This window comes from Vanellus vanellus (genome assembly GCF_965231255.1).
Source record: "Vanellus vanellus genome assembly, chromosome: 7".
In the NCBI taxonomy this organism is placed as follows: domain Eukaryota; kingdom Metazoa; phylum Chordata; class Aves; order Charadriiformes; family Charadriidae; genus Vanellus; species Vanellus vanellus.
The window spans coordinates 25814154-25827720 of NC_138912.1; the positions used below are offsets into that span (position 1 = coordinate 25814154).

A 13567-nucleotide genomic window follows, 5' to 3' on the forward strand; every position below is an offset into this window, starting at 1 on the left:
AAAATTCTTTATTGATTGACATCCTCTGTGGTTATGTGATGTAATATTTATAATATGTCACACAGCCATACATCAAAACAAGCACGTCTGTTGTTTCATTTCAATGCAAAAATGTTGATTTCAGGGAGGTCAAGGTAGTTTTTAGGTCACATTGTGGCAAACAACCATGTCAAAGTGTGAAGTGATTGTATTTATGCATCTGCTGTAAACTGAAACATTGCTTCCATTTTCTTTCCACTCAGTTTTTCGAAAAGCTGGGTATTTTTTTCCCCATATAAACTAGGTTAATTAAAGCTCTTTTAAGACAGAAGAAAGGACTTCTAATTAGTTGAATGATTTATGGTTCTGCTGCTATAATGAAAGCTTCCTGATCCTTTTCCGTAATTATTTGTTACATTATATGAAAAGTGTTTGCCATACGACATTAGAGTCAGAAACCAAAAGCATGCATTTATCTATCTATCTATCTGGGAATATATTCACCTGCATGATGGAACTGAATAAAAGTACTCTACTAATTTTACTCTGAATCGCTAATTCGGAGTTTTGAATACATGTTCTGAAGCATCTTGGACACAACTTTTTTCTTCCTTCCCCCAAACGTACAGTTTTATCTCCCAGATTTAATAGCAGCAAGCTCTCCTGCGTGAGAGAGAATTTGTATTCTGTCAAATGTATTGCTTCAACTCTCTTTTTTTAATGGTTTGAAGTAATTTTTTAAAAAGATTTTATTTTGTTGAGAAAATTTGCATACAGAGAACATCAAAACACATTGCATTTCAGTGTACCTGAATTATGTAAACATTTTGCTTTACCATAAACTTTACCTGGTTTTGGTTTTTTCTGAATAGGAACTTCTTTTTGTAAATTTTCCCAGTCACCATTGGAACCACAGCTTCATTTTTCATTGAGCTTTAATTTCATTCCCACTGAGTTCAATTAGAGTTCAGGCTATTTAATTCCTCAACCAGAAAGAGAAAGGTGCTAGAAATCAAAGCTTTACTTAATCTTCTCATTCCAAAAAACTGAAAAGATCTGTAAAACCCCCAAAATATCAACCTTAAAAAATATGGAAGATAAAATTTTTGAAAACTCAAGGTCTGATAATTTACTGTGATATTGGTAACAGATAAAAAATAATATTACACCTTTTAAAAATAATTAGGTTTTATCATAATGACTTGGAAAATGTTTTTTGTCAAGAAGTTATGACGTGATTCCTCAGGTAATCCATTGGTGTACCCTTTCTATCAATTTCAATACTAAAGCTTTTCCTAAGTTTTTCTTTAAAAATAGGTTTTATACAAAAGCAGTGTTGTGACTTTTTCTCAAAGTAGGGTGTTTTTGTTTTTTTTTTTCTAAGAAACATAGTAACATTTGAGTGGTTTGGGTTTTTTTTTTGTTTTTAGAAAAAGAAAAACTATTTTTTTCCATCCCTAGTATTCCTCCTTATCTTTCAAAAGTGTAGGAGAACAAATTGGTGAAAATATTTCTATGTTTGTTATTGGAATTTCTGCTTGGACAGTAAAAGTAAATGGAAGGTTCCCTTCTGTGGTATTTTTACAAGCAAACTTGTTTGGTTCATTTTAAAAACTCATGTTTTTCTCCGTGACTGTAAATTGGCTTTTTGTGTAAAAAAAAAAAAAAAAAAAAAAAAAAAAAAAAAAAAAAAAAAAAAAAGGTGTTAAATTCTTACTTTTTATCTTATTTTTTATGCTTTCTGTATTTGGTAGGTGTTCTTTTGTAAAGGGATATCTTGGGGTTGAGGGCAAGGGAAAGCAGAGTATCTAAGCTATAACGGTGATAGGAAAGTTTTAAAAGCTTTTGGCTCAAACAGGAAGCAAAATCCACAGAAAAATAGCTTGCAAAACAGTGCGTCCTCTAAAATAACCTATTCTACAATCTCGACTTTGAAGATTGCGTGAAAGCAAAGGTCATGACCCGGAGATCAAAGTAACAGAAGTCAACACAGTAATTGCTGGTTGCTTCTCTTGTACCCGCACTTGGTCAGTCCTGTGGGTGTATTGTTTGCAGGGAAAACTTCAAACGTGGTGTTACTGAACTGTGAAAAATCATCTGGGTCAGAATGTATTACAAAGCATTTGCGAATGCTGCAGGTGACCTCACCTATTTTCATTAAAGCGATATGATTGTGAAGGATGTATGCCATGTGTGAAGTTTTCAGTGCTTGTTCATTCTTCTTTGCTCCTTATTGACATTTCCTGGAATGATGCATTCATTAAGTGCTGTTGACATGGAAACAAGGGCAAGTGGAAACAAATGCCTGAGTTTATTTTAAATTAGCTTAAAAGTACATATACTAGATATGCTATCTTTGGCAGGGGGAGCAAATGGTGATAACCTTATGAAGTCCTCTTAAGATATAACAGCAAGAAAGGAAGCGCGTGCATTTTGTATGGATTAACTTTTCAAGCTAAATCAGCTATTCCCATCCTACAGGTCTGATTCTGTGGAAATGCTGCATCCTCTTATAGCATTTTCAGTTTCCTCGCGGTTTTGTTTTGTTTTATTGTGGTTTTGTTTTGGTTTAGTGTTGTGGGGTTTTTTGTTTGTTTGTTTGTTTTTTAATTGAGACAGAATCTACTCATCTATTTTAAATAGTCTTGTTATTGGATTTGGTAATATAAATACATATTTGAGAAGCAATAGGAGACTAGAAATCCTCAGTAATGAAAATAATGCTAATATACTTGGTCAATATCAGTGAACTTACTGCAGAGGCTCTTTTTTAGCAGAATGAAGTCTGTGATACTTCTGTATGTTTTTTATGTACTTAATGAGATGAATAGGGTATTCCCTTACATCTGTATAATCTATGAATCTGTGCTACTTCACTGTTTGCACGAGGTCTTGTCATTTTACAGTACCTGAAGACAAAACCCTGTGTTTGATAGACATCAGATAGCCACACCACTTCCATCTGAGTTTAGCTGCTGTAAGGGTTTATGAGCAAGGGCTATTACAATGTTTTTGTTCAGCCAAATAAAGTGAAGTCTATAATACCCCAATTTGCCCATACTAACACAGTAAGTAAAGACATACCTATAATTATTGTTACATGTATAGAGAGATATTTTTCTAATCCATAAAGTTGTTTGCTACATTGAAGTTGAAGGTGTTGGTTATTAGGAGGTGGTCTGCATTTTGGAGTGACTTGAGAGCCCCTCAGAATTACATAGTCATCACCAAGCAGTGCCAAAGTTTCACAGAGGCTATGTGATCCTCCAGCAGACCTCATGCCAACATCGCGCCCTCAGTTCTGGAAGATGGTGGTTTCAGATTATGACCTGGCTTTCTTAACTCTATATTGAAGAAGTTTTGTTGCAGTTGGAAATTCTGCAGCCAAGTATATGCTGTTTGGTGGGATAAAGATGGGGGTAGGGGGTTAAACTTTTTGGTGGTACAGGCAAAACAATTACAGGAGGTAACCTAGTTCAGTGTCATAAACATGTTTGCTCAATTCTTCTGATTTGTGTTTTTATCTCTCCCTATTTGAATGCTGATGGAACTTTGCCGACTTCGGGTTATTTATTATTTCTAGTTTACAATAATGAAACTGAGAGCATAATCAGCCCTTCAAAGTTTGAAATAGGTATATTATTTTTATGTTCTATGATTGTCAAAGAAAGGAAATACAATAGCACAGAAAACAGAAAAATGAAAGTAAACACCTTCTGAAACAAAGAGCATGTGGCAGTTATGGTACAGATAGAGCTAGACATTTCTGCATTCTACTGGGAAAATATTTCTCAATTTTTCAGTGCCAGATTAATTTTGTGGTTTAAACTTAAATATTGATGCATATAGTACAGTTTTATATTCCAGTTTTTGTTAATAAAAGTACAAAAGAAAGGTCTATACAGAATCCAGTTCTTACTATAGTCTTTCACTAAAGGTGCTGTGGAAGAGTTTTTCTCTGAAACTCTAACATATACAAATTTACTTTCCTTTTCTTGTAGTAGAAGGAGAGAGAAAAAAAAACTCAAAACATTCTTTCCCCAAGTAATTTATTGCTACTTTTAAGATTTTCTTATAGTGTGGCTCATGGGTGATGCCATTATCTTTCAGTATCAGGAGGCCAACCATGTTCTACAACTTGTCTTCTTTTCCGCGGGAGGTAATAAATGAATCGAGGCCCTTAGATGATATGATATTATGGGATTTTTTTAGAATAAAAGTTTCCTAGAACTGCTCGACAATAGTAAGGAGTAGTATACTGAAAGTCATTAAAACTGAAGGAATTCTTATGCCTGAATCTAATGGCTACTGAAAAAATAGATCAGAATGAAATTACAAAGTAGCTATTTAACAAAAATAAGGAGTTGACATAGAATTTATTTACACATGTGTCTTTTGGATCAGGACTGACAAATTTCTTGCATCTGTTTGTTCCTTTCTTCCATCTGATCCTTTAAGGAACACTTACACATGCTCTTTGAACCCTTTTGCTTCATCTGTGAAACTGTCTCCTAAGATCGAGTGATCCATCGCTGCTTTTTGGGGGTTGAGGGAAGAACCCAAGGACTATGTTTTAAGTAATGACTGTTACACAGTAGAGAACTAGAAACATAGACGGCATATACCTGCAAGGTAACTGATAGGTCTTAGTTTCTGTGTTCGTACGGCAGAGTTAAGATGACAAGTCTGTGATGCGGTAAAGGCTGTACAGTAAGTCAATATCAGAGACAGTATTTCTTTATATAAAAACCAGTCATGTATTGTTTAATAAATAAGAATAGCTGATCTCAAAGCTGTCTTTGTTCTGTCCCTTTCTGAACTCCAACGTGTTTCTTCAAAGGAAGGCTTTGCCCCATTGAGCTTTTGCCAATGTCAATAGCAACTGAATCCCAACCTCACTGCATTCCTTTGCAAATGCCCCTTCAAGCCTGTCCCTCTTTTCCAGTATCTTGACAGGTCTGTGTAAAAACTGTTAAAATAATACTAATCACATGCAACACTTATAAAATTGGTAAATGAATTGTTAATCTTTATTGTCGTTTTCACTTAACTAAGACTGAATTAACATGAAATGTGATATTCTCTGGTCTTTTTCCACCTCTGAACGTTCCTGTTTGTGTGTGATGGATATCTGTTATTAGCTTATTTTCACGGGACTCTTGGCACTGGGAGTCAAGGGGAGGAGATGATTCTGAACAAAAGAAGATGCAACTTTACTTACATAGTTCATTTCCTTAATCCATCATGAATTAGAAGATCAGTTCACAGGCAGTGATAAATGGATCTCTAAGCACCTTCCTGGTGCGTCTGTTTTTTTTTCCTCTCTCTGGACCCGACCTTTAATCCTCATCAGTGAAGATAATAACCTTTTTTCACACCACTGCAAAGATGTTAAAACCCAGTAACACCACTCTCAGGGCACATGGAGCAGTGCTAAGTTTCAAAATGATTAAAATAAAAGGGGGACAGGGGGGAAGGCAGGGAGACCCTGCCTCTCAACCTCTAATCTAAAATGAACCTTCCTGAATTTATAATGTAAAATCTAGATGGACCTTTCTTCGTTATATTGCATTGTCTTAACGAGTGATTTTACAAGTCTAAAACAGGTGCAATGTGTCATGCAATTTATGGATCCTAGTACCTGCCATAAAGTATTTTATGATGGCTGCATTCTGTGTTATTAGTAGCTGTCTTTTTCTGCAGCCATTGGTGTTTGATAATAGTCTTAAAACACCCAAAATTACTTACCTGCAAGCAACATTCCAGATAGTCCCTGTTGACAGTTTGAATAAGTTTAGTGCCCTTTTGTTGTACTTTACCTTCAAAACAAACTGATTGAACCATCAATAGCTCCTGAAAGCTGACAGAGGCATGTCATCTGGTCTAACCCTCTGATAGTAGGTTATCTGTGGGAGTTAACCTCCCTGCATTGTTAACTGAAATGTTTTATGTACTATGCAACTTTAGGATACTGCTGTGATAACCTTAGTAACTAAGTCATACATCACAGTAAAGAGATTTTGTGCAACAAATAACCCTGGATTAAATTTACAAGGGTTGAATTGATATTGTAAAGTGTTCATTCCAGGGCTTTGGTAATCCTTTCCTGTATTTTTTATGGCAAACTTGTGTTACATTTAGATTGAAACTGCATCTTCATATTTCTAACTAAAATATATCCAGGAAGCCTGATGCTTTTCTTCAGCCATTTAATAAAAAATATCCTATTACGTTCATATAATATAGGTTGGTTTTATCCCACATTTAGTAAAAGGAATATGAATAAATGGGATTGTATTTTGAATCACATTTTAAAAGAATTAATCACTGATATACCTTTGTTCTACTGGTGGGATAACATTTACGGTACTTCTTAATACTTGCTCTTCTTAAGGAGTGTAAGTTTAAAAAAAAAAAAATCAACCCCAAACCTGTGACTTGCGGTGTAGTTTGCTGTTTAGTTTACGTGGGGAGGTTTTTTTGGTTTTGTTTTTGGAATTGGGAAGTATTTTGTTTTTTTGAAATGCAGTCAGGATGACTTAAAAGTACAAAAATGCATTTGTATCAAGGAATGCTATTATAATTTTAAGCTCTTTTGAAATGATTGAGAGACTGACATTAGGGCTGTGATCCAAAGTCAGCATAGATGACAGTGCTGTCTTAGTCTGTTGTCATTTTTGTTGCAGCCTGCTTTTCAATGGCATATTTCATTCCATCATTAAACATTTGCTGATTTTCTAATACCGATGTTTTCTTCACCTGAATATTCATCTTTTCTCACCCTACACTTAGTGGGTGTCTTTACTCATTTTTAGCTTCACTCTTCCTCGCTCTTGACATATTGTTTCCTTCTGAACATGTCTTCATTTGAAAGAATCTGTTGTCTGTCATCAGAGCTTTTCTGCCAGTAATGCAAGATGGATAGCTTCTCCTCCACTGAAAGATAAGGGCCAGCAAAATGCCAGGGAGGACTGGAAGGGCAGCCAGGCAAGCTGGGAGGAGTCTGAGAATGAGAATGTGTCAGTCTCGTAGATCTGTAGCTGTTGTTTAATAAATGGTCTTAGGACAAGTTCTGTTTTGTAAAGTGACTCTCTCCTTTTCTTCTTCTGATAGCATTGAAAGTCATAGGAGGATTCACATTTAAATTGTCTGAGCATTTCAGTACTGAGCATTTTCAGTTCACTTGTTAGCAGTTTACGAAGCTGTTGCCTCAAAAGAAAGGTGCACTTGATAGAAAGGCTTATTTGTAGCATTAAATTTTGCTTGGTTGTAGAAGCGGAGTCTTCCAGTGTTTTTCACATATTTATCTGGTCTTGAGAGCAGTATCATAAGATAACTCTTACCTTTTAAAACACATTTTTTTGTGTGTTCTTCCTTTTTCAAAATGTTATGTTATGTACACTTTTCTACTGCTTTGATTTCTTCCTCCCAGTGCCAGAAGGGGTTGGTATGATTAGGAGGCTCTCTGACTGACTGGAGTTTTATGCAAAGCAGCTAGGCATGGGGAACATTATCAATCACCTTTCTACCCCCTGCCAGGAAAAGTCTGGCACTTCCCTTGCTTTGCAAGGTCTGCTTCACATTTGGTTGACTAAATGTAAATAACACGTACTTGAGGTGGTTAGATTTTTTTGATTTGCCATGGTTGTGCGCCTCACTTTTTTTCTGATCTGCCATGTTCCATCTGCAAGCAAGGAGCCAATGGTATTTTTTGAGGCTAAAAAGCTGCTGTACTTTGAGTAAAAAGGATAAATGGAATAGAGTACTGATGGATCCTGACAAGAACTTTGAATTCTTAAAATATTTTTCATAAAGTAGTCTCTCCCTGTGTGCTTCTGCATTTAATCCTGAGCTGGGATCCATATGCCCTAAGGCCACCTTTTCTCTCTGGCAGGACCAAATTGGAATTCTTCTTCCAAATGATGCCTTTCTCAAAATGTAGTTCTGGAAAGCAGAGATCAGGAATAACTCTCCATGCTTTCTCTGGACAAATTATTTTTTTTTTCAATGTTAAGAGTTTTGAACAGTGACATACACTACTTTTAAGACAAAGGATGGTATTTTAGGATGCGCGGTAGAAGATAAATTGCACCTCTCCCTGATTTGCTGTTCACATGGCTCTAATGATGCTGATCATTGTGTTTTTAGGAAAATATAGTAAAAATATGAAGAAGCGTTGGCAAATTAATGTTTTCTGAGAATTCTTTCAGAGAAGATAGCTGGCAGTTTCCCATGTCTCAGATTGGTTTTCTCCTGCAACGTGGGATGGAGTCTTTGGAATCACTCAACATTCCTTTTTCCAAACTGACAGTTCAAAACGATTACCAATTTATTCTATTTCTGGGTGTACTGTATACCTCACTAATACCTATAGAGAACATACCTGCCCATGGTGATAATTTTCTTATCTGTTTGATCCACCTAGTATAAATTGTTATGGACAGCTTAGAGCAAGCTTCATTTGAGAAAGTAAAGTAAGTATAATAACTTTTTACATAGGCAACGTTGCATGGAAAAGGTGAACAGAGAGAGGAAACAAAGGCTGTTGCTTTTTATTGCTGTTATTTTTTAGTCATTTAGTCTGTGAGTATGTCTCTGTTTATTACTGGATTTTAACTGTGTGCGTTCTATCTGTCAGGTATTTTGTCCTGCACAAATTGACAAACCTGAAATTTCTCGATACTCGGAAAGTAACCAGGAGGGAGAGAGAGGAAGCCTTGGTAAGAGGTGCCTTCATGAAAGTGGTTAAGCCCAAGGATGCTAAGGTAGGAGAATAAATGGAAGAAGTAACAATAATGTGATTCATTAATACTGTTTTAAAATAACTCCAAAAGCTTGGCTGCATCTTTTGCTAAAGGAACAGACAAAACCTTTCAAATGAAAGGACTGGTAAATGTGGTCAGGTGAGGGACAAAAGCCTTAGTAATTTTTCTGTGGTTTAATATCAAACGTACTGTTACATCTGTTTAATAGACTGTGGTTATGTTATCAAATTTCTGGTTTCCAACCTCTGTTTCATATAACAAACTAACTAATATCTGTCACTGAGCTCAAAAGAATATTTTTACCCTGTCTAAAAATATGTAACAACTGTGTGATATGCTTTTGTGAAAGAATGCAATTTTTCTGACAAGTTGTCCCCTGCCTTGTATGTTAAACACAAATGTCTATCGCAGAGCTCACACCTATGGTGTTTATTGGCTTTTAGTGGACCAGCTGATTCTCATTCTGTATGATGTTACCTAATGTGGTGTCCTGCTAATAAGCATTGACAACATCAGAGAGACAGTTTCAGTAATGTGAGCTTTTGATACCATTTGCATCAACTCTGGGCATACTGCTGATGCAAACAGAATGCGAATGTGAATTCTCCGCTTTCCCTTTTTTTCCCATTGTTGATCAATACACGATAACAGCAATCTGAGCTTCAGAGTGCTTTAGAGCTGCAGATCTTTCTTAAAACTCCACTCAAGTTTTCAGTCTACTTGCTTTCTGTTTGCTGTTTTGTTCGCTAAAATATACCATCAATGATTTATTGCAGATTTCCAATAATGCTGAATAATAATGTAGCAGTTATGGAAATGCACTGTTTGGTAGCATAACAGTGTTGCTAGATAAATGCATTATCACAAGTACAATTGCAGTGCATAACAAATTAATTCAGACTGATTCATTTATAACTACTAAAATGTTAACAGTTCTGATATGAGCATAGCTTTGATATATTGTTTACTACCGCCTTTGGTTTTTTCAGCTTCGTATGTGTAATAAATGAAATAATTTATTTGTAAGCTGTTGTGGATATCTTATTCGCAGCAAACCATCTTTGCTGAATCTGGCCAAGTGCAACAGCTGAAATGTGTTAGGTATAACATGTTGTCGTCTTTTATAATTCTTCTTATCTAATCAGATTTTGGATCTGGTGAAGTGTTTTTTTAATTTTATTAGCAATTAGATTTTTCATTTAAGAGTCTGCTTTATGAATTTTAACCAACTTAATGGTGCAAGAGAAGGAAAAAAAAGTGTCTGCTTCTTAAAGTTGAAGTTCCTTTTCTGGATGAAACCTCTTTTTAAGTCAATAGCTAAGGGGAAATTACTTCACAAATATAGGGATAAAATCTTTATCTTTTGTATCTGTAATTGAACCTTTTGTATAGTTTTGAATTATTTACCCACTATGTCTTATGATAAAACAGACATTTACTTCAGCAAATTTGCAGAAGGCTCAAATTTACTGTTGTTATTGCCATACTAAAGGCTTTTTTTCTTCTTTATAAATGGTTTGGTACAAATTGCTGATGGTAAAATCATTGTAAATGCTTTTCATGGCATGAATTAACGCTGCTTAAGGTGCTACAAAATTACCCTCATCATACAATATTATATACATATTACAGAAGTGGCTAATTTAAAATAAATATTAAATTGGATGCAGAACAGATATTATAAACCTCTTAAAATTGTTTTGAATTTGTGCTTGTTTCCTAGGATATTCCTGCTTACAGTAGGCATGCATGCAAACTCTTTTTATGTCTGAGAACACTCATAGTCCTCTCTGCATATGTGATTTCAGATGCAGATATGTGTGTAATAGCTATTTATAACTATATTCAAAGACCATAACAAGCAGCATTCCTCTATATATCACAAAGATCGTGTGCACAATAATACTTTCAAATTCTATAATATGTTGCATACTGAATACGTAATGTTTTTTTGTTCTTCAGCCTTCAGGTTTCCTGAATCTTGTGCTCTCTGTCTGTTCATTAGCTCCCCTCCTCTATTCACGTTGAGATTTTTGACCAGCTTCAGCCAAATTTAACAGACGGCTAGTGGTAACATATTCTGAGGTTTCTGAAACTAGTTAGAGGAGAATACGCCTAAACTGAACTCGGAGGAAGAGTATCCAGTAATGGTCATCAGAACTCCTTAAGACGTTGACCTAGTGATACAAGACCCTGCTGATAGCAAACTTCCTAAGAATGGTTTTTTCCTTCCCCCTAAGGTAGTAGCCACCGTGTCAGCCTAGGCTTGCCAGGAATGGAGCTGGAGTGATGAGTATTTGCATTAGTGGATGCCAAATGAAAATGTTGTTCTGCCAGATATAGTAACAACGGTGAGCCTATCAGACTTGCTTCATCAGAAAAAAAAAAAAAAAAAAATCCTAAGTTAGGTGAGGCTTTTTTTCCCCCATTATGATAAGCAGGAGATGGTATGGCTTATTCAGCATAAAAAGCAGACTGATGATCTAAAGAGGCTGTGATGTGGGGAGTTGTTTTCATTTTAGTCTTGACATGAAATACTTGGGAGAGCAAAATACCCCACCAAGAAAAAATACACAAAATGAGAATAAAAGCCAGAAATTTCCATCTGACTAGCTTGTGTTTACTCAAATGCAAAAGTATCTAGCAATCACCACTCATCACTAAGTCATAAATATTTTATTTTGTATAAATTTTTTTACTTTCTTTTTTCCCTATTTTTTCTTTTTTCTTTTTTTTTTTTTTTTTAACAGAACACTGCACTTTCTTGTGCTTTGCTTCATTTCATCCTTTGTTTAAAATGCATCTGTTTGTGATATGACTGTCTTATGGAAAGATGCAGTCATTTACTAGAAAACACTTTAATGTTAGAACGCAGTGTTCCATCTCGCTATGTGTGAGCTAAACTTCATTATTCTGTGATGTTTATATTTTCTTTTGTCAAAATATTGAACATTGTATCATGCCTGATTTTAATAAAGATTGGGTAAGCCTGGCTGGATAAGAGGCATTGAGCCAGTTGAGGAAGCCTTGTTTAATGACCAGACCATGACCTCATTTCACTGGCATAAGTGTAGATCAAAGTGGAAGATGCCTGTCCAGTGTGAAGTGTGTTTCTGGGCATGACAGCACTTCACATCAGAAAGACAGCTCAAGAATACGACAGTCAAAATTGCTTAATTATGTCCCAGCTTTGTAATTATTCATCCCTGCTTCTACAAAGAGTACCGTTGTCATTTCTTGACATAATTATTTAAAACTGTACCCTTCTTTGGTTCATAGGTATATGAATTGTGCTTCCAACTGTTTAATCTTTAAAACTTAGAGATGCAAAACAGAATGCGATTTGAGAATACGTTTTAAGACTCCATATATTTTTGTTGCATGTGATATAAATAAAGTGAAATTATGATGTATCAAAGCACATCATAATTTCATATTTTAAAGGTCTATATTCACGATCATTTAGTCTAGGTGATAAAATGTGGTTATATCCGTTATATCTAAAGTGTGTTGCTATGAAGAGATACGCACTATCGTAGGTCTCTAAATATAAATTTAATTGCTTAATACTGGGCCAGTGGGCTTGCTCTTATAAAATACACATGTATTTCCCAGTGTTTTGCAAGCCCTCTGACAACAACTATTTTTTAGCCTACAGCATTTTTAAGTTTAACATTTTTATCAGTTTTATACCGGCAAAAGTAAGCAGTGTGCTTTTGGTGACACGTAACAGCCTTGCAGCTTATAGGACCAAATCATCAGTGGGTATCCACGGGTATACTCCCATGTAACTGAGTTAATATTATGTGGAGTTATTCTGCTTTCTTGCAAGTTTACTAACAGCACCTTGTCTTGTCCAGTGGGTATAAAGGAGACTCTGTACAACAAAAGATGGCAGTATAGGTGTTTTGAATACATTGTTTTAATCACAAGTTATAATTATAAAACCTGACACAGCATTTGTTCTCTAAGGAACTTAAGATGGAGACACTTAAGCAGAAAGGCAAGTCTAATATCGGTGTTTCTTGTAATGAGCATACGCGATTCTTGCTCACACTGTTACTTGGAAGGTAGAGTGAGATTATTTTATTATGGTAGGAAGAGTAAATATTTAGGCAGTGCAGTTTAAGAAATAAAGTGAGCTAAAATCTACAGTGTTGCTTTCAGCTCATTAGCAGTATTCATGTGTTTAAGCTGATAGGAAAAGCTCATTATCAAAGTGACCAATGCTGATATATGCTTTTTCAAATTCTATTAAAATCAGATGAGGCATAAGGAGTGATTTTAGTAATTTTTGTTCTTAACTGTTTAACAAGAATCATCTTTTTCTTTAATAGATATATCCTATCTGCTTCCAAGAATTTAGGTAAGGCATTTTTGCTAATACATCTCATGGACCTTTTCCCCCACTCACTAAATTTGGAAAATGGAGCTGGTTTTACAAAGTAAATAAAAGGTGAGAGATAAACCTTTGGAGAACATCTGCATTGCTCACACTTTTTTTCCTTTTACCAGCACCTTTTTGTAGAGATCTTGGCTTGTGAACTTACAGCATTTGAAGTAGACAGAGAGCAAAGGGCTTTTAAAGTGTAAAGAGTCGTTGTGTCATTGAACTGCTAGCTAGTAAGTTACCTTGTTGAGAGACTTTCTACATAAATAGGGTTTCTTATTGTCCAGATGTCAAGGTTTCACGTACTAAAACAAAACAACGTCATGAATTTAAGGCTCCAACCTAGACGTCTTAGCAGTCATGCTACTATTTGGCACAATGAAGTATCTATTTTGCTCTTTGGACACTTAAAAGTATTTTAATCGAGAGTCCA

The 13567-nt window shown here is 35.3% G+C and overlaps 1 protein-coding gene across 1 annotated transcript in view; it reads left to right on the forward strand.

Annotated features, from left to right (window-relative positions):
- The window catches only part of LRMDA (leucine rich melanocyte differentiation associated), a gene marked incomplete at its 3' end in the record, with an annotated part of 700831 nt that overhangs the window by 401451 nt on the left and 285813 nt on the right, over positions 1-13567 (forward strand). The window contains 1 exon segment of the mRNA XM_082486449.1: positions 8618-8744. Coding sequence (XP_082342575.1) covers positions 8618-8744 — 127 coding nt within the window.